Genomic DNA, 25234 nt, shown 5'->3' on the forward strand with positions numbered 1-25234 from the left:
CAAATAACTCCAAATAAACATGTATGATACTTTCACACATTCATTCATCAAACATTTGTTGAAAGAAAACAGAACCAGGGATCCAATAGTAAAGCAAAAATAGATCTTCATATTCCTGGACTTACATTTCAGAAGAAAGGTTAATACAAAAATAAAAAAGTTGAGTAATTCAAACACAATGAAAATGAATCTAAAAATCAAATGAGATAAACTAAGATAGCTGCCCCTTCCACAGATTTTGTTTTTGTAGCACGTTTACATTAAAATCTAAATACTCAAGCGCAAAGCCCCGGGTTCGGTCCTCAGCTCCGGAAAAAAAAAAATCTAAATATTTCATCATGCCCTTGTTATAGTTTTGAGATCTGGTTTGTTTGCCCCTGTTAGCTACAGCCACTCTGACTTTCTTTCTTCATTTCTTCCTTCGTCCCTCCCTCCTTCTTTCCATCCCGTGACACCCCCCCATCCCCCCCCCACACACACACACAAAACACCCTGTCTTTCCTTCTTTCTGTGGCACTGGAGAGAAACTCAGATCCTGGTTTCTGTTCTAACAAAGTTTCAGACCCTTTCCATTCTTCAGATGGGTTTCCTCTTATCTGGAATGCTGTTTCTACGTCTTGGGAAAGTGGCCCCTTCTCAGTTCAAACATTTGATTGAACTTAAGCAATCTAACTAAAGTAGCTTCGACCCCCTTCTCTGTCCATCACACCTTTTAATTTGTTTCACAGCACTTCCCGTTTTCCTCAGTTACAGTAACTGGTTAATAGTATCTCTGTCCTTGCTAAACTGTAACCTAATGTGCAGAATCTTGGCGTGTTGCTCATCAAACTATCACTAAAAGTCTAGAATAACCCCTCCAACGTTCCATGCCAGTCATGGCCAGGCTCCGCCTCCTGGAGCTACTTCCGCCCACTGCCTGTCCGGAAGGAGTCGCAGAGAGAGAAAGTCGTAAACGCAGGCGCTGTGAGGCTGTGGGGGCTTCTGGGTAAAGATGGATTCCTACGATCTGTTTCGCCGGCTCGGAGCCGGCGCCAAGTTCGACGTGAAGCGGTTCTCAGCAGACGCTACTCGATTCCAGGTACTTTCTGTACGCAGGGAGCCGAGTGACCGAGAAGGGGCGGGATCTGGAGAATGAGACCGGTGCCAGCCGGGCAGCCGGCACGCTGGATGCCCCGAAGCCCGGCTCCGACCACCTGGAGCATTTCCCTCCTTTGGGATTCAGCTTGACCTAAGATTTACCCCAGACTTCTGAATGATTGTTTGCTGAGCTCTGGTAGACTCAGTTGAGCCTGGCACAGATACTTTTGTTTCCCGGCTTCTTACTTTACTCACAAAGTTGGAATCCTTTCCGAGGCCCCTTAGAAACTAAGAAAGCACTTTTTCACCGTAGCCTACCCAGGTTTGACTTAATATGCAGATAAACTGTACTGTAGTGGACAGTTTTTTCCCCCATCACTCCAACCAACGGCATTTTAAGAAAACAACGAGAAGAGTGATGGTGAAATAAGGGGATTTCTTAGAGATGTAGTGAGCATGAAGGAAGTCAGTTGGGGCTCACTTGTGAAACATTTTAAACATAACCTTACTGTAAAAGAACAGCCTTTATGGAAGGTGATGTCTGTATTTCTTCGTCCTGACTGAGGTGTTGTGGTTACATTTGAACACTGGAGCAGGGTTTTCTGGAACCAAATGCTGTGTCTGCTAGTGAATATTTCTAAGATCTTCGATATGTTACTTCCTGATATCTGGATTTTTTTTTCTTCTGTCTCACTGCTATTTACCTTGTAGGGTTGGTGTGAGAATGAAGTAATTTAAACCTAATAAACATCCTAGTAAATGTATAAGTATTCATTGCTGTCGTTGTTACTGGTAGGAGGCCAGAGAGGGTTTTTGTTTGTTTCGATTCCATTTGCCTGAACACACTACTTGGCTCAACAGATTCTTGTTTAAAAGGGTGAAAAGGGTGAATTACTGAACTTGAGACCTCCATATTGCTAGTCATGGGTGAATGGAAACAGTTCTGGCAGTAAATTTCATTTAAAACTTTTGGGGTTTTAGGTAGGAAAAAGAAAATTCGGTTCTGATTCTTCAGAGACCGTGAAGGGACTAGACTTCTTCGGAAACAAGAAATCTGTCTCAGATGAGTGTGGAGGATTACAAACACAGCAGGAGCTCCAAAATGAGGAGACAACAGAAGGGGGCCTGCTGGAAAGGAGTAAGGAGCCGAAGAAGAAAAAGAGAAAGAAGATGACTGCAGGTTAGTGTTGGCTTTCTGCTCATTTTTTTTCCAGTTACAAAACAGTATGAGCTGATACAACACATACCCATTCCTTGGATTATACCCAGGTACTGGCTGTTGATTGCTGCTGTAATGCTAGTTATGCATTGCCTTTGGAGAATAATAATCCAAAGTGGGAGTGCTCTGTGAAAAGATAGGCACCACTTCCTTAGAGTAGATACCGCAGACTGACTTCCCACACCTTTGCCTGTACTGGGTTTTTTATTTGACAACAAGGATTCCCAATCTCCCTGGGATTGGAGGCTAGGGAAACGGAATAGCACATACAGATGTCACAAGATCTGAGTCTGATTCCCAGAACCCACATAAAGGTGAAAGCGTAGAACTGAGTTCACAGCCAGGCCATGTCGCTGAGTTCAAGGCCAGTCTGGCCGCCAGGGATACACAGGGAAAGAAACCCTGTCTCAAAAAAGAAGTGACTCCACCATGTTTTCCTTTGACGTCTACACATATGCTATGGCACAAACCCCTACCCCCAATAATAACACATTAAACCAAGTGCTGGGTCACAGGCATGAGCTACCACATCTGCCCTAGTGCTATTATTGGGGTTGTTTTGCCTGTTTGTTTTGTTTTTTGTCAATCTAATTAATGAAACTCTTAATTTAGATTTCATTATTATTATTCTTTGAAGCAAATATGTACCCTGGGCCGCCCTGTAACTCCTGTTGTAGTTAAGCGTGACCCTGCACACCTCATTCTGCCTCCCTCTCCCAACTGCTGTAGTTTTAGATGAGCACCATCACCTGGTTTTATGCTGTGCTAGGGATCAAACCTAGGGCTTTGTGCATGCTAGATATGTAATCTGCTCACTGAGCTGCATCATCCCCACCCCCTTCTTTTATGTATGTATGTATGTATGTATGTATGTATGTATGTATGTATGTACTTATTTATTTACTATAAATGCACTGTAGCTGTCTGCAGACACACCAGAAGAGGGCATCAGATCTCGTTACAGAGCCACCATGTGGTTGCTGGGAATTGAACTCAGGACCTCTGGAAGAGCAGTCAGTGCTCTTAACCACTGAGCCATCACTCCAGCCCCACCACCTTCTTAAAATTTATATTTTCTTGATAATTAAATGAAGTTAAGCATCTGTTTGTTTGTCTTGAGGCAGGGTTTCTGGGTAGCCCTGGGTGTCCTGGAGCTCACTATGTAGACTAGGCTGGCCTCAAATTCACAGAGATTCGCTTGTGTCTACCTTCTGAGTGCTGGAATTAAAGGCCCATGCCACTACATCCAGCTTTGACTATCTTTTAATATGTTTTGTGGATTTTTCATTTCAGCTTTTCTAAGTTTTCTTTTCCTTTGCATAGTTTTTCTTTCTCTCCCATATAGGAAATGCTCTGTAGGAGCATTTATGTGTTATGTCTATTAAGTTTCCTAGCCATGAATCTTTTTGTATAAAGTAAATACATAAATTATATAATGATGGGGAGTAAATTTCTTTCCCAAACTTCATTTCCTGTTCCCTAGTTGTGCAGTATTTTTCTTGAGATAACTGTATTCACACAGTTCTGTGCCTGTTTTCAAAAAAGATGGATATACTATTTTCATATGCACATATACTTCAGAAATATAAGTTCTCTATCTACAGTCTGTTAGGAACCTTCTGTCCCTCCTCTCTGCTCCCACCTCCTCTTTCTTGAGATGGTCTTATATGTTCCTGGCTTGCCTGGAACTGGTTATATAGACCAGGATGGCCTTAAATTTAGGGCAATACTTTTGCCACTGCCTTCCTTTTTAAAAAAACAAAACAGAACATATACCAAACAGAAAAGCAAGATATCTTGGAATTGTTTAGAATCAATAGAACATTCACTGACTTGCTCTCTTTATAAAGCATAGGAACCATTGTGTTCCACAATTAAGTTTGATTTTTAAAAAATAGTATTTTTATCCATATGTGGTGTGTGTGTGTGTGTGTGTGTGTGTGTGTGTGTGTGTGTGTGTGTGCATGTGTGCGCGTGGGCTTTCATATGATGTTGCACATGTGGAGGTCAGAGGACATTCTGCAGGAGTCTATTAGTCTATTTTCTCCTTCTCTCATGCACATTCTGGGAATCAATCTCATGTTGTCGGGCTTGAGGTCTAGTACCTTTGCCTGTTGAGCCATCTTGCCAGCCCTTAAGATTGATTTTACAGGGTCATCTATGATTGGCATTTAGTTTTTCCTATAGTTTTGCTGTTGCGGTGTTATAAAAATGTCATTGTACTTTGTGTGTTTGTATGACTGTATCTGTCCGACAGATACTTAGAATTCAGAGCTGGTGAGTAGATTTAGATATTAAATATAATCTACAGAAACATTGTGTCACTCAGAAACTGAGTGTCTTGTTCTTTGTCACACACACTGTATATATACTTCCTAGGGCAAGTACATACCTGGTTTGACTAGTGTCTATGTCAAGAACATTTATTATGCTTCCATGTTTCTGCTATTACATTATAAAAGCCTCTTTTTTTCCCTAGTTTCAAGGAAGGTGGTGAAACTTTTGTCTACTATTAAAAGAAATGCCACAAATTTAGAAATAGGATTCAAATGTTGGACAAGCAAAAAGCCATAGATGTGTATTATAGCCATTCAGTAATAAATGTGTGTAGGCTGTAGGACTATAATATATGTATTTATATTTAGTTAGATATGATTGTGGATTGGTGGTGATTGGGGTTTATTAGTTCTGCTGTATGTGAACCAAGTTTACCCTAGACTGCAAGGCACCATTGATTCTCCTCCACAAGCTGCCTACAGGAGATGTTTCTGGGTCTCTGTCTCTCCTTTCCTCCCCACTTCTCTTCCTCAGCCTCCCAACACCTCCCCGCAACTTCTGTCTGTCTCTCAAGTAATTCTTCCCTGTGATACCTACTGGAAATAAAATGTTTTCTCTCCATATAAATTAATCTCTCGTATTTTACATTTCTTTTGTACTAGGTTATTCACCCATTTCTTCTTAGTTTAGTAAGCTTCATATATTATGGAAATTAGCACAGAATAAAAGATCTCTTATGTTTCCTACTTGTCACTACATTTTGTAACATTGAAATCCTCAATCCTGCTTGTTTATTTGTTATAAAGAATGAATGGAGAGGTTGGGGATTTAGCTCAGCGGTAGAGCACTTGCCTAGCGAGCACAAGGCCCTGGGTTCGGTCCCCACCTCCGGAAAAAAAAGAAAAAAGAAAAAAAAAAGAATGAATGGAGCTGGGCGGTGACACACACCTTTGATCCCAGCACTCAGAAGGCAGAGGCAAGCAGATTTCTTGTGAGTTTAAGGAAGCCTCTTCTACAGAGTGAGTTCCAGGACAGCCAGGGCTACACAGAGAAACCTGTCCCAGAGAAAAGGGGGAGGGGTGGGGGAGAGAGAGAAGAGTGGATGGTGGATATAGTAGCACGTGCTTTTTAATCCTAGCTTGGGAGGCAGAGGCAGGCAGATCTCTAAATTCTTGCTAGCCTTGTCTATATAGCAAGTTCTGGGTCAGTCATAGCTACATAGTGAGACCCTGTCTAAATAAATAAATAAGATGGACAGGGAATTAAACTCTTTTCCATGGCTTTGTGTTTGTTTTTAATGGTATCTCACTGTATAGCCTATAGTGGGTCTGAAAGTTGAGATCTTCCTTAGACCAGGCTGGCTTCAAACTCAGACCTGCCTCTGCCTCCCAAGTGCTGGGATTAAAGGTGTGTGTTACCACTGTGGCTTATAACTTATGGTGCACTTAGCTTCCACCTTTCCTTCCAGACTGTCTTTGGACTGTGCTGTTTGATTGGTTGGTCCTTGCATTCCATGCCAGTGTCACTCCCTTTACTTGCTGCAGCCGTACATCTAAGAACAAAGAGAAAGCAGAGCGGCAGACAGACTGCCAAGGCATCTGATCATCCGCATACAGTGCACTGGGGGCTGCCTGGTCCACATCCAGGCTAAGTAAGAACTCAGTTACTGAGCTACAGCCAGTCCACATACACACTTTAACATACATGCAGTTTCACTGCATGTTAGTTATGTCTCAGTGAAATTAAAAAGTGCATTTTAATAATGCCACAGAGGAGCAGGAGAGATGGCTTAGCAGATAAAAGCCCTGACTGCTGTTTCAGAGCCTACAGGATGAATTCCTAGCACCCACATGGCGCTTTACAGCACCTATAACTCCAGTTCCGGGGGATGGTGGGGTGCCTCTTTTTTTTGTTTCCCTGGCTACCTAGCATACAAATATAATATACAGATAAAACACTCATACACATTAAAAAAAATCAATTAGAAACCCAGGCATAGTAATATTGGCCTACAATCTCATCACTCTGGAAGCGGAGGTAGGAAGACCTATAGTTCAAGGCCAGGCTAAAAACATAAAATATTCATTGAAGATCTTTGCCCACTACTCATAGAATTTTTTTAGATTGTTCTCACATATTTGTTGTACCGTACAAACATTAAAGATGGCTAATCTGGTCACTGAGACAATCAGATCTGTTTCTAATTGAGCCAGTGTTGTTTACAGATAGAGGAAGAACTGCTGTCTCTACGACATGGACAACCCCAAGCACGGTCATTTCATTGCTATTGCACATGAGGTCTTTCTCTATCACAGTAGTTTCTGGCTCGATGTTTGATGAACAAGCCGGCTGCCCTTGTGGACTTCTCAGTCCATCTCCTGTTTGACGCATACAGTTGTCTTAATGTCACAGCTGACAGCCAACCAGAGGAAGAGGGCGAGCCTCGGCCTCTGACTGCCACGTCACAGCCCGCCCAGTCCTGGCCTTCCATGCACTTCTCTCCCCATTGGACCCTGGCGCCTTTTCTGGTTTAGTGTGAAGTGTAGCCAGTTTGGCGCACCTAACACTGTTGCGCTTGGCACCTTTGATTTTTAAAATACAGACGTTCCTGCTCAAGAAGACCTTGACGGGACGATACAGTGGACATCCTCTGTGGAAGCAAAGCTTCAAGATAAAAAAGCCAATGGAGAGAAGAAATTAACTTCAGAAAAGTTGGAGCATCTCAGAAAGGAAAAGGTTTGAAAAATACCTTCATCTCCCAAAAGTGTGCACAGAGTTTTCACTGGACTTCCCATTTGTGAAGTTATTTTGTTAAGGTGGAAAACTAATTACATTTGTTTAGGTTTTATTTGAATGAAGACTGACAGGAGCCATCTGTGCAGTGCTGGGTGCTTGGTTATAGTTACAGTAAGATCAGGTGGAGTTTGGTTCTGGCTGTTCATGGATACGTAGCATGTATGTGTAAGAGTTCTTGAGCTCCTCAAGTTTCAAAAGTAATAGTGTGCCTAGAATCTGTTGCTTTCTCTACCCTTGCCACTTGGCTGTTGGAGACTGCAGTGCTGTGCTTCAGTGACCCAGACACCAAAATGTGGCTCTCTGTGGACTATAAGATGACCACAAGTTGCCCAGTCAGTACCACTAAACACCCTTGGCATTCAGTTTTAAGAAATTCAGGGCCGATGGGCTTGCTTTTGTTTTTAAAGTATTCAAAAGCACTGGCATTTGTAGGCTAAGAACCAGATTGAAAACATAATTTCAGAGCTTGCCTTCTGCAGGTTTCTAAAAGTTATATAAGTGTGACAGAAACACATTACAGTGCACACAGACGGGTGGGTCCCATCATTTGGGAGGGTTTTCTGTGAATACCGTGAGATGTACTTAGTGTACTTACTTGATTAGGGGCTTGTATTTAAGCAGAAAGCTTCTTGTGTCGCTGTAGCTTATGCCAGAACTGTTCCTGCTGTTGGAAAGCATCTAAGATTGTTGTTTGTTGTTTGGCCATATCCATGTTGGCTCCTTTGTCTCAATTTATAGATCAACTTCTTTCGGAACAAACACAAGATACATGTCCAAGGAACTGATCTTCCTGACCCAATTGCTACATTTCAGCAACTTGATCAAGAATATAAGATCAGTCCTCGATTGCTCCAGAATATTCTAGATGCAGGCTTCCAGGTGCCCACACCAATTCAGATGCAAGCCATTCCAGTTATGCTGCATGTGAGTATGAAGATCTAGGATGCCTGTAACATTCTCCTGTGTCTCCATTCTCTTCCTGGCCCCTTGAAATCCTTTCCACCTTTAGTCCCCTATTAAGTCTTTCATTTGATTTGAAGGTCCATCTCAAGTGTTTGTACCCCATAAAACCTGCTCATTACAAGTAGATGCCATCATTTCCTTTATTAGAACCTCGTGTGTGTGTGTGTGTGTGTGTGTGTGTGTGTGTGTGTGTGTGTGTGTGTGTGTGTGTGTTGTGTGTTGTGTGTGTCTTGAGTACACATAATAACCTTGAATCCATGATCCTACTGCCTTAGCCTCTCAAGTGCTGGCACTTTGGGTGTATGTGCTATACTGTGCCTGACACTTGAATATTCTTTTTCATGAAGCATTTAAACCCCCGAGCATGGAGGCTGTGTTTTGTCTTTTCTTTCTTAGTTAAGTTTGAAATGCCCAGAAGCTGCAACAGAAATACAAGTGCTTTTAAAGTTCCTATGCATATTCTAACTTGGCCTCCTCACTGCCTTCCACACTCTTTATTATTATTTTTTTTCTTTTTTTCCGGAGCTGGGGACCGAACCCAGGGCCTTGTGCTTGCTAGTCAAGCGCTCTACCACTGAGCTAAATCCCCAACCCCCACACTCTTTATTATTGACATATCCTTCACATGCAGTAAAGCACAGAGACTTTAAGTCTAAACACTGTGTAACCCACACAACTGTTCTCCAACAGAGCTGTACATTTCTGTATACCTCAGAAAATTCTGTTGTGCCCCATTCATTCCTTACCCTATCTTACCCAGAAAAAAAAACCAGAACAGTTTTCTGATTGCCATATTTTTACTTCTAGGATTTCATGTAGGACTGTCAGTAATCTTTTACTTAATCTCTTTGAAACTTATCACACATGTGCTACTAAGTAGCATTCTACTGTATGAGTACATTAGCGATATCTTAATGAATCACTTGTTGATAGAAGTGCAAATTAGATGAATTGTTTGGAAACTAAATTTTCCTGAGGACTTTAAAAAATAACAATGATGTAACCATGTAGTGGTGGCGCACACCTTTACTCTCAGTGCTTGAGGAGCAGAGACAGGCGGATCTCTGAGTTTAAAGCCAGCCTGGTCTACACAGTGATTTCCAGGATAGCCAGGGCTGTGACACAGAGAAACCCTGTCTACAAAAATAAACTAACAAATGCACAGTGAGAAGTCCCCTACCTCTCTCCTCTCCTCCTTTTCTCCCTTTTTCTTTCTCTTTTCTTCCCTCTCCCCATTTACAAAATAATCAGTTGGCTTTCAATTAAAGTAGAGGAAAGCTATGACCCCATTACACCCCATTCCATTAGTTCTTTGCTTGGTGTACTAAAATATACACGTGTGTTTGAGTGATTTTATTAACTTACATTTATTAAATTTGCATTACTTTCCTCTTAGGTTATTTCTACCATTATTCAGCTTAAGACTTTAAAAATTACAGTGATCCCTTTGAAGATTGTTATATTTTTGTCACCCAGGTTGTCCCCACTGTTTAATTCTAACATTGACTCACTCACTGTGTTATTTAACAAATTCATCCCAAGGGGATCAAATAGTACAGATACTGGGGTAAAAGATCAGTTGTGCTATGTGCTTTGGTAACAGAGTTTATGGGAAAGAAAACTTGAAGTAGTAGTTCTGATTCTCTCTGGGTTTTTGTTGTCCATGATGCTTACCATTCAAATGTACATTAGTGGCAGTGCTCTAACTAACTCTGTTAGGGCAATGGTGTCGAGGGTAGGATGTGGGGAAAAAATAGATGGGGGCCATTAAAGAAGTGGGTAGGGTGTGAACAGTTGGATTTAGTTCATTCAGTTCTAAGTGGCAGAGTGTGAGTCGGGGTTATTTGTTCAGTTTTCTTTGTTGTTTTCATGGCCGCTCACGTTGTCTAACCAGGCTCTGAAAGCTTGATAAACTCATCTTGTACTTGCTGTGCTCTGTCATTAGGGTCGGGAACTTCTGGCTTCTGCTCCTACTGGATCCGGGAAGACGTTGGCATTTAGCATCCCCATTTTAATGCAGCTGAAACAACCCACAAATAAAGGCTTTAGAGCCCTGGTTATATCCCCAACCCGAGAACTTGCCAGCCAGGTATGACTTAGAGTTTCAAAAGAATGTATTTGTGTGTGGCTTGTTATTTTTCTTGCTAAGTTGGGAAAGCTCTCAAAAGAGTGTACTCTGTATAAAACAGCATATGGGCCGCTCTTGTAAATGTCTACAATTTTCCAAAATGCGATTTGACAATCATGCTTCTTTGGTAAAGGCTCCAAGATCATTCAGATTGAGAGGGTACAGTGATATATTCATTGCTGAAACTTGTTTTGCTCATTTAGAAAAGTGAGAGATTGCTGGGCATGGTGACTCGAACCTGTAATCCCAGCACAGGGAGGTGGAGAAGAGGATCAGTACTCCAGAGTCATCTTCAGCTTTGGTTACATACCTCAGAAAATTCTGAGACCCTGTCTCAAACAGCTGAGTGCATGGCACATGCCTTTGATCCCAGCACTCTAGAGGCAGGGGATCTAGAGAGTCTCCGTGAGCTTTTGGCCAGGGCTACAGAGTGAGACCTTGTCTGAAAAAAAGAAGAAAGGAAAAGAAAACACCCCAGTTTCCTAAGAAAGTAAAAGCTCATTGATGAGTTCCTCTCTCCCAGTGTATAAATAAAACACATGCCAAGCAGTAGGACGTCTCATTCTGAAAACTGCAACAGATGGAAGGAATTCGCTTGTCTCATGGAAGTGGTTTAGGATCTTGAGTCTTTGAGCACTGCAGGCCATCCTGCAGCGCACTGCAGGTCCCTCTGTGGTTGGTAATAGGGACACCAAAGGCATAAAAGAAGCTGCGCGCCCAGGCCTCGTGTTTTTTTGTTTTTTTTTTTTTCCGGAGCTGGGGACCGAACCCAGGGCCTTGCCAGGGCCTTGCTCTTGCTAGGCAAGCGCTCTACCACTGAGCTAAATCCCCAACCCCCCCGTGTTTTAACATCGGTTCTCTTACCTCTTTGTTTTAGATTCACAGAGAATTAATTAAAATATCTGAGGGTACAGGATTCAGGATACATATGATCCACAAAGCTGCAATAGCAGCTAAGAAATTTGGACCTAAATCATCTAAGAAGTTTGGTAAGAACTTCCTGCTTAGTGTATGTAAGGGATTTGGAAATAATAAAGGTCCTAATTGCTATATAAAAGTTGTTACAGTACAAGTCAGGAGTGTGTGTGTGTGTGTGTGTGTGTGTGTGTGTGTGTGTGTATGTATGTGTATATGTGTGCACGCGTGTGTAAGTCAGGATTTTAGGTAACTCATTCTGGCTTCAAATCTATTTAGTTGAAAATGACCTTGAACTTCTGAGCCTCTTGCTTGGCTTCCTAAGTGCTAGGATCACAGATGTGCACCACCACACACAGGCTATGTAGTGCTAGGAATCAAACCCAGATCTTTGTGCATGGTAGGCAACTAGTGTACCAACTGAGGCACATCTCTAAGCCCCTAATTAGTTATTTTATTTTATTGAGACAGGTTTATCTGCATGGTCCCTACTATCTAGGGACTCGTTCTATAAACCAGGCTAACCTTGAACTCAGAGATCCACCTGCCTCTGCCTTTCAAGTGCCGAGATTAAAAGTGTGCGGCACCACCGTGCCCCGCTTTCATTAGTTATTTCTGAGGAAGCTGAACATGGACTTTCCTCCCTCTTTTACCCAGAAGGTCTACGCCTGTGTCACAGATGATTCTCCCACCAGTCACCACAGGGACACTTGTAGTTGTTGCAGCTGGGGTGGAGGCTAGAACTCCTGTTAAGCCTCTCAATGCCCAAGACAGCTGTCTGCAGAAAGCTGGGTGGCTCACAGTGTCAGCAGTGCTAGGGTTTGGAATCCTACCTCTTGCCCTTGGTTTTTAATCTTGTCATGGGAATACCTTGGCGGATATGATTGGATTACTTGACTCCCTTATATGAACCAGAGGCTTTGCTTTTAACTTGAACTCTGAGAATTTATTTAAGATTTTTCAAGCCAAGCATGGTGGCATGCACCTGCAGTCTCACCACTGAGGCAGGATCAGAGAAGTTTTAAGGCCAGCCTGGGATTAGGATGATACAGTGTTGTCTCATAGAAGTTGAAATGGCTCCAGGTATAGTCAAGGGTTGCAGCTCTTGCCTGGTGCCTATAATAGCAGGCCTTGACTTTACTAACCTGACACTCAGACAGGGGTAACAGGACCACGGGTTTGAGGGAGTCTGAACTACACAGCAAGACTCAGGCTCTGGCAACCAAAAGGTTGAGGAAACTGCTCAAATTGTAATAAAGAGAGCAGAGATAGAGATAAAGAGATAGAGGGAGAGGTTTACACTGTGGTGGAGGGGAAAATATATATGGCTTACTAATAATTTGATTTTTGTGTTAACAGCCCCTCCCTTCCAACTTAAGGTTATTAGCTGAAATTCTGAAGGTTTACTTCTGTACTCTAAGAGTGCATCTTAGGTCTGCAATCCCTCCTACTTGTGTTCCCTGCAGATATCCTTGTGACCACTCCAAATCGACTGATCTACTTGCTGAAGCAGGAGCCGCCAGGGATAGACCTAACAAGGTACACAGTTCTCCTGCCTTTCCCTCTCCTGCTTATGTTACTAGGTTCCTCATTACTGTGACTGATTATTTGACAAACAGAAATTTAGGGAAGGAAGGGCGGGCAGGCTGCAGTTTGAAGGCGTATGGTTCATTGTGACTCTGGGGCAGGAAGGTGAGGCCTGGAGTCCTTGCATCCACAGTTAGAAAGCAGGACAGCAATGGCTGTTGGCTATTTGCTGCCTTTCTCCTTTTTATTCGGTCTGAATCCCAACCCAACAGTGCCGTTTGTAGCGTGGGTCTTCCAGCCTCAGTTAACCTGGTCTAGATAATCCTCACAAACGGGCCCAGAGGCCTGTCTCTGGTGATTTTGGGTCCTGTCGGGTTAACGGTGTCAATTCATCACAGTTACTTTGTTCTTAGTTGCTTTTCTTGTCCTTTGGTGCCAGCTTATGTCAGTGCTATGCTGAGATTAAGAATGTGAATTATCTAGCAGAAAACTGGGAGTTAACTGGTCAGGAAGAAAATTGCACGCTTGAATAAACAGTACATGCTCCCCAAGACCTTTTTGCATCTTTTAGCAAAGGCCAAGGAATCCTGAAGGAATCTGCTGTTGTTGCTAATACAGCTTGTCTTTGAGGATTTAAAGACTGAGTTTCATTTATCATGTGTTTGTGGTCATTTTCCTTGGATTTTTTCTCGTTTGATAAAGTAGCATCACTGTTGGACTTGTTTCATGCACACTGACATTTGGAGGTGCATCCTCCAGATCTGTAACCACAGGTTGTTCTGCTGTTCCTTAGTGTTGAGTGGCTGGTAGTAGATGAGTCGGACAAACTGTTCGAAGATGGCAAAACTGGGTTTCGAGACCAGCTGGCTTCCATTTTCCTGGCCTGCACATCCCCCAAGGTCAGAAGAGCAATGTTCAGTGCAACTTTCGCATATGACGTTGAGCAGTGGTGCAAGCTCAACCTGGATAACATAGTTTCCGTATCCATTGGAGCAAGGTGAGCACTTGTTCTTTCACATCACCCCACTCACTTGTTGTCTTGGGACTGGGCGTGTGGGGAGTTGTTTTGTTGTTTTGTTCTGACTCTGAGATAGTTGTTTAGTGTGACACCAAGTGAGAGAAGTTTGACCGATAGAAATGTGCTTTTCAAAGTCAAGATTAAGGACTTTTCAGAATAGCACAATGAAGATTCTCATGTTTGCATATTTATTCACCTTAGCATCATTCATTCATTCTTTCTTTCTTTCTTTCTTTCACAAAACATGCCATAAGCTCTGTGGCCACCCATACTTAGTTTCTCTGATTGTGTAAGTAGGACTGCATGGTCCTACTGCTGTTACTTAGCCACGTGATAAGTAATTCTGGTATAAAAAGTGAATTTGAGGGGTTGGGGATTTAGCTCAGTGGTAGAGCGCTTGCCTAGGAAGCGCAAGGCCCTGGGTTCGGTCCCCAGCTCCGAAAAAAAAAAAGTGAATTTGGTAAGCACCAGGGATGTAGTTCCATGATTGACAGAGCAGTTACGTAGCAGGAGATCTCTGTTCCGTTCTCCTGCACTGGAAAAGGGTTTGAGCTAGATAAGCATTTTGTGCTAAGCAAATGCACTACCTTAGTTTAAAAAAAATGATCAAGGAGAAGCCTGGGTTGGCAAGATGGCGCAACAGTAAGGGTTGCTTCCACTAAGCTTGCTGCTGAGGTAGATAGATCCCAGAACCATGTGTGGAGGGACAGACTTGGGAAAGTTGGTGCTGTGTCACACAGGTGACATGGTGGTCAGAGGACAACTCTTGGGAGTTGATTTAGTTTCAGGCTGACCCATTTACCCGGCAAGAGCCTTTACCTAAGCTCTGTGCCATCCCTGGCTGTTTGGGGTTTTGGTTTTTGTCTTGTTTTATTTTTAGACAGCAAAGCTTTTTTACATCTAGTCCCAGCAGACTAGTTTTAAACTCACCGAGCCCTATGCCACCCTCCCAGATGCTGGGATTGCAGGTCCTTACCAGCATGCCTCGCTAAAATTTGATTCGTAAAAGATACATTTTTCTTCGCAGGAATTCTGCAGTTGAAACTGTTGAACAAGAGCTTCTGTTTGTTGGATCGGAGACTGGAAAACTTCTGGCCATGAGAGAACTTGTTAAAAAAGTATGTTCAAGTGCACTCTGGACTCCTGGTAAAGGTCATCCACATTTGATCATCATCCTGCATTTGTATTTAGTGTTGATCCAGTGCATGGTGAGGTGTCTGTTCCTTGCTGGAGTAGTGCCCCGAGTCCACCTCTGCCTGTCCATGTGTCCTTCACTCCCTCATCTCTGCTGGTTCGTTAGAGATGACCTGGGGCACTGAGGAATGAGTGATGCCTTCAGTCTGCTTCTGTTTTTTTTATCACAAAATAAGTACTGAGGAGAAGCCTTGGTTAGAAAGTTAAGAAGCTGGAGAGTTGGCACTTACGGTTCTTTCAGAGAACCTGGGTTCAAGTCCCAGCACCCACACGGAGCCTCACAACCATCTCTAACTCCTGTTCCAGGGCACCTGACACCCTCTCTGACCCTGTGAGCACCAGGCACAAACTTGGCCACATACATACATGTAAGCAGAACACTCATTTACATAAAAAGATGTGGGTTCAGGGTAAGGAAGCAGAAAGTATAAGTGGTAGGTCTGCTTTTTGGAATTTATTCTTCTAAATGAGCACAGATACATCAACTGCCTTAATGGTAGAGGAGTTAGGACGGTTGAAGATGGAAATCTTATGGAGGCGTTTTACAACTCTGGGGCCTAGAAGAGGCATGGTACAGGAGCCAGGGCATGGACTTCTGAGCTGGACAGCCTAGGGATTGGAGCTGTACCACTTTCTACCTCAAAGGTGACAGCAGATGTGACCATAGAATGCTGAGAGCTTCTAGGTGATGAAGCTTAGGTGTTTCTTGACTCTGCTGGGGAGTAGGGATTTTGTATTTGTTTACATTGGGACAACTAGAGCTAAAGATACAGGAAAACTCTAAAGTTGTAGTAAGTAGGTGAATTAAAGACAGTTTTTACATTATGACCAGAATCAAAGTTCTGGGGCTAAGAGGTGGTGGTTTTAGCATGGGCATACATTATTATAAGAAGGCAAGTTTGTTGGAATTAGTTTGATAAGAAATGCCATTCAGGGATGGATGGTGAGGAAGATGGAGGTGGATTGAGACACTGGCAATAGAAGTGTATGTCTTAGAAGTTCTATTGCTGTGATAAAACACTGTGACAAAAAAAAAAAAAAAAGTGACTTAGCGAAGAAGAGTTTATTTCAGCTCACAGTTCCACATCAGAGTCCATCACTAAGGGACATCAGAGCAGGCACATAGAGGCAAGAACTGATGGAGAGGCGCTGGAGGGATGCTGCCTAATGGCTTGCTCTCGGATAGCTTGTTCAGCCTGCTTCCTTATAGCACCTGGGATCACCTGCCTAGAGATGGCACCACTCAAAGTGCGTTGGCCCATCAATCACTCATTAAGAAAATATACTACAGTCTTGCCTGCAGACAAATCTTTATGGAGGTGTTTCAGTTGAGAGTCCCTCTTCCCAGATTTCTTATGTTTTATGTCAGATTGACATAAAACTTGCCAGGACAATGCACTAAATTGAATGGGTTGTTTGTGAACTAAAGACATATTATGAGGTATTGATTGTATTCTTTCTGACAAGCTATATGTGCTGAGTTTTGCTTCTTTCTCCTAGGGCTTCAATCCACCTGTCCTTGTTTTTGTTCAGTCCATTGAAAGGGCTAAAGAGCTTTTCCATGAGCTCATATATGAAGGTATTAATGTGGACGTCATTCATGCAGAAAGAACACAGCAGCAGGTAGAAAGTCAACTGTACTGCAAACATCATGCACTGCCTGTTTGCTGTGTAGACTGGTACTAAAGCATTTAATCTGTCTTCTTTCACCAGAGAGATAACACAGTCCACAGCTTCAGAGCAGGAAAAATCTGGGTTCTTATTTGTACAGCCTTGCTTGCAAGAGGGATTGACTTTAAAGGTGTAAACCTGGTCATCAATTATGATTTCCCAACCAGCTCAGTGGAATACATCCATAGGATAGGTGAGCCTTTGTTTCCATGCCCTTGTTGCCTACTTAATCTTTCTCAGCACCTCTACTATTCCCACTAGATATACTCACTCTTTGGTTTTAGGTGCTATGAAAATCCAATGACCTTTTTTCAGGCGTGGGGGAGGTTACATTTTCCTACTTAATGATGTGTGTGAGCATGCCGATAGTGTGGGGGATTGAAGGAGGAAGACATCAGGTGTCGGTCCTCAACTTTCCAGTTGTTTGAGGTAGTGTCTTTCTTGCCCTTCCTTGTATATGTCAGGATAATGACCTCCGAGCTTTCAGGAAGTCCCTCATTTCTACCTCCCATCTTAACATAGGGACACGGATTACAGACATGTCTTACTGCTCTAGCTTTTACGTGGATTTTGGGAATTTAAACTCCTATCCTCTTGTTTGTACAAGTGATTTCCCACTGAGACATCTCTCCAAATCTCAAAGTCCTTTATGTAAACTTTGAGAGTCCAGTTAAACAAACAAATAAAACATTTTCATGGTCTGGTCTCTCTTAGGTCGAACTGGAAGAGCAGGGAATAGGGGAAAGGCTGTTACATTTTTCACCGAAGATGATAAACCATTACTAAGAAGGTAAATTAAGGGATGGGATGTAGCTGGGTTGTAGAGCTCTTGTCTGGTGTGTTTGATTCTAGCATCACTCCTACCACCCCACCATCCAAAAATTTAAGAAGCATGTAAATTAGGAAATATAGCTTGGTATTTTGGTTGCAGCTGATAAAAGTGTTCCATTATTTTTCTGTGTGTATTAGTAGATAATTACAAATGACTGTGTCCCAGATTCTGTTACTGATATATTAGTTAACTAAATTCTGTTACTGATATATTAGTTAACTAAATTCTGTTACTGATATATTAGTTAACTAAATTTTAGCCATGAGCTAGATGTGATGCTTGCTGCCTGTGATCTTAGTACTTAGGAGGCAGAGCCAAGTAGATCACCACAAGTTTGAGGCCAAGAATCAGGGGAGAGATCTGGGACAATGTTTTTGCTCTTCCCCTACTAGAATTTGGAAGTGTTGTCAGTGAAATATATAGTTTTAGGTTTCAGAGTAACAGAACTCACCAGAGTTGGGCAGTGCTATTTATTGTTTAATTGTATGTGTTTGTGTGGGGGGTATTACTGTGTACCTCAGGCTTGCTTTAGTCTCTGAGTAGCATGCTATCATCAGACTCACAGCCTATACCTCCCAAATCCTGCAGTGATGGGCGTGTTGCTAAGGTTGTGGGTTACTGAAAAGTTACTGAAATCTCTGTAGGGGTTTTTAGTCCAGTCAGGGCCCTCTTTTACCATGGTGCATCCATTCTTTTATTTTGGGACCAGATGGAGTTTGGAATTTAGTCCCAGAATCACTTGCCATAGAGGAAAAAGTATTTTAGTGGCACATTTTATTTTTGTCAGTTGTAGCCCTTTGAAGTCTGGATATCGTACACTTTTAGACTCTCCAGTCTTAATTTAGTTCATCATTACAGATTTTTATGCAGATTTCTGATTTTGGAGACAGGGTTTCACTGTGTAGCCTAGGCTGGCCTGAAACTCACAGTCTGCCTGCCTCTGTCTCCCAATAGCTAGTATTATAGGCTTGTGCCACCAACCTCAGCTGTAAAGGTGCAGTGTCCTCTGTATTCTGACTGCCTACGGTAATTTTTGACTGAAGGATTACTGATAGCACCTACATTCTATACGTGTGCCTTCAAAGCTTCCACTTTGTCAGCATGCTTTGTCTTGCTTTCAGCTTAATCTACTGTTCCCACTCGATATACTCACTCTTTGATTTTAGGTGCTGTGAAAATCCAATGACCTTTTTTCAGGCGTGGGGGAGGTTACATTTTCCTACTTAATGATGTGTGTGAGCATGCTGATAGTGTTGGGGATTGAAGGAAGACATCAGGTGTCTTAATAATCACGAACGAGGATATGACTGATGACTCCAGCATCGGCTAGCTCTATGATCATTAGTGTTTCATCTGTAAGAAGGGGTTTGTAGGAGTTTCCACACTGTCATTGTGAGGCTCACATGGGTTATTATATGTAGAAATCTGGCGGTCCAGCCCTTAGTGATCCTGTCACTTAACGAACTGAGGCTCACTTCCAGCTTTGCTGAGGATTGGAAGCAGCTGCTCCCTACAGTTACTCATCCTTGTATTGATTTCAGTCCGGTGACTGCTTCTCTCAGGGATCTAGTGTGGTTACATTTGACAGCAGTTGGTATTCTCTGAGAAGACTGTTCTGGAATATTCTGTGTAGTTTTAGTTCCCCTTGTGTTGTACATGACTAATTTTGTACACTAATGAACTGTGTTCCTGGTCTGTGGGTTTCTTTTTCAGTGTTGCCAATGTTATCCAGCAGGCTGGTTGTCCTGTACCTGAATACATCAAAGGTTTCCAGAAACTACTGAGGTGTGCGTTTAAACTCATTCCGGGCCTTTTCTCCGGGTCTTTACACACTCTTGCTTTTTATTTTGTTTCTTCGTCTTTGCCTTTATTTAGTTTGTAGTTTAAGTGTGTGTGTGTATGTATGTCTGTGTATATACACTCCAGAATGGTGCATGTTTAATTTTACTTTTTTTTTTTTTTTTTTGCTTATTTGGTTTTTGTTTTGTTTTGGAGACAGAGTTATACTACGTAGCCACAGGTTGTCCTGAAACTCACTATGTAGGCCAGGCTGACCTCAAATTCACAGACATTTGCCTGCCTTTGATCCCAAACAGTAGGATTATAAAGGCATGTATGCCACTGTGCCTGGCAAACTTTTTCCTGTTTTTAATCTTTTTTTTTTTTTTTTTTTTTTTTTTTTGTATGTAAGTACACTGTCCCTGTCTTCAGACATTCGAGAAGAGGGCATCGAATCCCATTACAGATGGTTGTGAACCACCATGTGGTTGCTGGGAATTAAACTAAGGATCTCTGGAAGAACAGTTAGTGATCTTAACTGCTGAGCCGTCCTTCCAACCTCATGTTTTTAATCTTATATACAAATGGTTCTTGAGTTATAACAGGTTTAAGATCATCTAAGCTCATTGTAAACTGAAAGTATTATAAGTAGAAAACGGGCTAGGCAGTGGTGGCACATGCCTGTCGCCCAGCATACAGGAGGCAGAGGGAGGTGGGTTTCAGAGTTTGAGGTCAGTCTGGTCTACAGAGTGAGTTCCAGGACAGGCAATACTACAAAGAAAAACCATGTTTCAAAAAAACCAAAAAGGGGGCGGGGCGTTTAAAAATGCATTAAAGCACATCTAATCTGCCAAACATTCTAGCACAGTAGCCCAGTGAACTGTAGGCTTTCAGGGCTTATGTGGTTTCAGGTGTTTTTTGAGGCAGGGTCTCACTCCTTACTTAGGTTGACTTGAAAGTCACAGCACTCTTTCTGCCGTGACGTTCTAATTACTGAGATTACAGGCTTGGGTCCCACACCTGCTAGAGTATAAGTAGAGTGACTTACTTGGAGTTCTGGTTCCCTGCTGCCATCCAGCATGGCTACAAAATTTTGTGCACGTACTGCCTGCTGGAAGGGCCAAAGTGCAGAGCAGTATCTGCCGAACAGGAGACGCTGCATTATAAAGGGAAAGGCTGTGCTGTGGCTTCTCTAACAGCATCAGCTGGGTGTGCTCCTTCCCTCTGCTCTTGCCTGTTGAGTTTCCTGTGCGTGTAGCCGAGTGACATTTACTGCATTCACAGTCCTGTGTACTCAGCACCTGTCTGCAGGACTCTTCCTCTTCAACATACTCTAATCCCAACAGTGAGGTGCCTTTAAAGCCTTTTTAAGTAAACATTTTACTTTAGAATACATTAGTTTCTTCTTAGCTTTTCAGTTTTGAAATTGGATTCTTAAAAACTATTCAGGGGATAAAATATGCTTAAATTACTAATAATGGTTACTTGTCTCGAATCAGATTCTTTAATGCTTATTGACATAGAGCATGAGATTGTCTCAGAATGTATTTAACCACTGCCAGTGTGATTTAAAGGTTGATTTCCTGTGACCTTGCAGAGCAGTTGTAAGCTGTCAGCTGATCTGGTCCACTGAAACGAGTAGAGCCTCATGTAGCTGCAGCTTCTGAATGAGCTTGTGCTTGATTTCTTTCCTCTCTCACTTCTTAACTTCCAGCAAACAAAAGAAAAAAATGATTAAGAAGCCATTGGAAAGGGAGAGCATTAGTACAACTCCAAAATATTTCTTAGAGCAAGCTAAACAGTAAGTACCTATATGGTAAGAAATTGATACATAATTAGAGTAGACAATGTTTCTCCTTAAGAGGCATTTTTAGAATATATAGATAATCCATTATAGGATATGGTAAAAATATGTCTTGGAATGCCTTTGATTTGGGAATTTGCATATTTTAGTGTTGAAATTTTTCTGTATCTATATTATCTATATTAATCATCTGGGTTTCCTGTCATATTTGAAAATAAAGTTTGCTATGAATTAGAATTGCACTTCATATTCTGCCCCGTCTGTCATGCTGCTGAAGCCAATAGTTAGGATCCTTGACAGATACTGATCAAACCTTTCTTGAAGTTTCTGTCTCCTGAACAGGATGTCATATGATCTTAGGCTTATGCTGAGGTGCACTGTATCCTTTAAAAATTATTACTTAGGTTTTTTTCAGGGCAGGGGGTAGGGGTGGGGGAATACTTAGTATAGGTCTTGTAGGATACAAACAGGTATGTTTTATCTACTAATGCTAGGAAGCTATATGTTTTGGTAGGGGTTTACCAGAATATTCTGAGTTCTATTATCCTAATTAAAGAAGATGATACTTTTCACAAATTTCCCAGTTCTAGAATAGCATGTTCTCTAATAGAATCTGGCAGCTTGTGTGTGTGTGTGTGTGTGTGTGTTGTGTCTGTCTGTCTGTCTGTCTGTCTGTGTCTCCTAGACTAGCACAGTTCACTACAGAGACTTGATGCTGATGAGGTAGAGAAATTAGTGTAAAACAGGCCATACGAGAACATTAGATGGCTTTAAACAAAGGAATTTGCATAAGGGGAAGGTCTGGGGGGCTGGTACTGTTAGAGAAGTGTCGAGGAGGTAGACATGTTTAAGGACAGGTGAGATTTAGGTCTTTAGAAAGAACGAAGCGATCAGTCGTCTGAAACTGTTTAGCAGAACAGGAGGCTTGCACAGCATTCTAGTGCTGTAGAAATAAAGTCCACTCCAGGTGCTGACAGTGCACAGCCTATCCCAGAATTTTGATGTTTTTCCAGATTGAGTGTGGAGGAATTCACACCACAAACTTAAAGATTTGGAAGCGTAGTAATTTAAATTCCATTGGTGCTTTCTCAATTTTATGAATTCCTAATATAGTAATGTAGGGATGTGATGTGTGTGTACAGTTTTTGTGTGGCAGCTCGTTTGTCTGGAGTATCATGAGGGCCATTAGGCGCCTTTCAGGGTCTTACTTCTTAGGAGAGCTAAAATTACAAGTGCACCTCTCTCAGGTGGAGGCTTTTCTGGAACCTGAAAGTCAGATGGTGCATAGCATGGAGACTATTGAATTTAATAGGATACAGCAGTATTTTTTATTTTTTTATATTATTATTTACATTAAACACTTTTGAGTACACTTTAAATGTTTTGTGTTTATAGCATTCTTTGGGCTTATTACAGCTTAGCTACAAGAAGCCTCAGGAGTGCTGGTTAAGTCTGTGGTATCAGCCACACACTAAGGCTTTCTTCCCATTTCTTCTAACTTAAAGACCGTCTTTCTAAACATAAGACCAAGATCCATCACGATCTGGTTCGTGCTCCTTCTCCACTACAGAGACAGGTTGCTTTGGGGAGCATAAGCTCATGTCTCCAGCTTAGCTTCCACATTCAACTTGGAACCCGATCCCTCGTTGTCTAGAGGCCTCCCTTCCGGCCCTACAGACCCAGCCTGGTGTGGCAAGGGGCAGGTTTGGATTTGGAGCCTAAAAGCTGATTCTAATAGGAACTTTTCTTGGACGACTTGGGCAAGTTGTGTGATGACCAGCAGGTTTTATCTTTCTGCCTTGTTGTCTTCATTTGAGAAATGCATGTACAAACAACACTTAACAGCAAACAGTGTCTAGTACTTAGCACAGAACCATTAGGTCAAGGCCAGACTCTGGTTTGTGCTGTGTAGTGGTGTAGTTGGTTATAATGTTTTTCATGTGGACAGTGATTTTAATGCTAGGCAGAGACCTAGTAAACATCTTTATTTCCAGTTCCTCAGATGCTTTGCTGTACAGCATTCTAGCACATGTTTCTTTAGCCTCGGTTATAGAAGTAAATTTATAGAGTTTCTGATTCACCATGTCTTCCTTTTCATAGGAAAAAGGTTGCTGGCCAAAACAGCAAGAAGAAAGAAACTCTTAAAGGAAAAAGTTAAAAATAAACACCCTGCAGTGCAATTTATGAACTCGGCATGAATTCTCATGGAGTACCTACAACTATCTTTACCAAACATTTTAAGTCAACAAGGGTATGAGAGAACAAAATGGTCCTGATTTAGTGACTTGTCAAGCTTCACTTTGTAAATGGGATTTATACAATGGAAATAACATGCATTGACATTTCTGCCTGAATCTAGAGAGCTACTTCTTATAGAAGAACAAAGCTGATGCTAAAATAACACCCATGTGGTGAACTCTTAAGGATTTTGCCCTTCAAGTGTGAAGGAAAGTGTGATGCATGCTGTGGAGAGGCATCTGGAACAGAATTTTAAAATAAAACCTTGAGCTCGCATGCACCATCCACACTTGTGTGCGTGAGAGCCGTGTGTGTGGGGTGTGAACAAGAACGGTGACACAGGCCAGCCACAGGAAGAAGCCTAGGGCTCCCTTTAATGTGTCTTGTGGTCTGAGCCATGAGGAGGTCCCCGTCTGTGCTTATCCAACTTCCAGAAGATTGGAAACTGCAGTCTGTTGAAGTTTACTTTTCCTTCACTGGTGAGGAGGCTCATGCTTGACTGTCAGTGTTCAACTGGAAGATTCTGCTCAGCCTCCCCATCTGACTCCACTCTCTGTCATTTAACCATGCTCTTTCCACTCAAGATGATTTTGCTTGAAAGCTGATAGCATTCATTCTATCCCACCCTGATAAGGAAGAACATTCCCGTTACACGATATACCTGGCTTCATTGTCTCAGACACTTATCTTTGCTGAGGCTTGATGCTCTTCATCCACCCTCGCCATTCCGACCAAGGCAGTGTGCAGTGTGCAGGCTTTACTTAATTACCTGCTTTGCACAGTGGAATAAAAACGGTTTGGTACAAGTTGAAGCACTTAAGACTGGAGCCTAGAATTGCTCAGGCTTGGTGCTGCCATAGGACTGCAACATAGGTGACTGCCAGCAACTGAATTAAGCCTCTTCTCCTTTACTCTAGGCAGCTGATGCTTCAGTCTAAAATCAGCACAGGAGACCTTTTTAATATTATTTGTTTTGAAAAGGGATCTCTGTATTCTGGACTGGTCTAGAACTCATAGCAGTTCTCCTGTTTCAGCCCCTTTACTTCTGAGAGTACAAACATAAGACTGTCTTGAATAGATGGGACAAAGATTTTTTTTTAATCAGGCTTCATTTAAATAAATTGCTCCAGAGAGCAAAACCTATTCTTGCAGACAACTGAGTCCGTGTGTATCCTGAAGTAGGTATACATTTGAAACTTTTGTCAACTGCATGCTTTCATTTTAGACCTTCAGCTTTTTTCCTGTGTTTTAAGACTAAAAGTACCTCCTATCTTTGTGTCTGAAGCTTTGTAAACTCACAACAGATATTCCTTCAACAAGCATTTAGTTTATTTTTCTTTTAGAACGGCACCACTAACAGCACCACTCTCGAAATTAATGGCAGTGATGAAGTAGAGAAACATTTGTGTGGTGTGAGACCGTGATCTCAAAGCATCTGAGCCGGAATGGAACTCCGATGGGAACTGTCCTTGGAAGGGTGCAGATAGAGATGCTAACAGATCACTTTAACAATCCCTACTTCATTGTTTTCTCTTCATTCTTTCCTGAGCAACTACCCAATCCATGAAGTAGCTACAAAACTTGTATCAGCTTGTTTTGTCAAAGGGTCAGTAATGGATTTAAACTCCTATATCAGTAAGGACTCTCCTACATAAATGTTAGCTTTGACCAGGGAAGAGGAAGAGTGAAATAGTAAACAAGACCAAACAACAAGAAAAAAATCTACAAATAATGGGTATGGTCCTAGTTAAAGGACCAAGGACTCTGGGGACAACACTGGCCTGGACACACTGCAG

General features: G+C 42.2%; 1 protein-coding gene across 1 annotated transcript; it reads left to right on the forward strand.

Moving 5' to 3' along the window:
• The first annotated feature begins 985 nt into the window (after window positions 1–985).
• On the forward strand, window positions 986–23714 carry Ddx52 (DExD-box helicase 52). The gene is given in 15 exon segments (NM_053525.1): window positions 986–1078; window positions 2059–2257; window positions 7176–7309; window positions 8108–8293; window positions 10278–10421; window positions 11338–11449; window positions 12842–12914; window positions 13696–13899; window positions 14948–15038; window positions 16615–16737; window positions 16828–16978; window positions 17500–17575; window positions 19331–19402; window positions 21111–21197; window positions 23301–23714. Coding segments are annotated over 15 exon segments (1797 nt in total). The 5' UTR covers window positions 986–991; the 3' UTR covers window positions 23359–23714.
• Window positions 23715–25234: the final 1520 nt, after the last annotated feature.

Source organism: Rattus norvegicus, chromosome 10, assembly GCF_021556685.1.
Source record: "Rattus norvegicus strain SHRSP/BbbUtx chromosome 10, alternate assembly SHRSP_T2T, whole genome shotgun sequence".
NCBI lineage: Eukaryota > Metazoa > Chordata > Mammalia > Rodentia > Muridae > Rattus > Rattus norvegicus.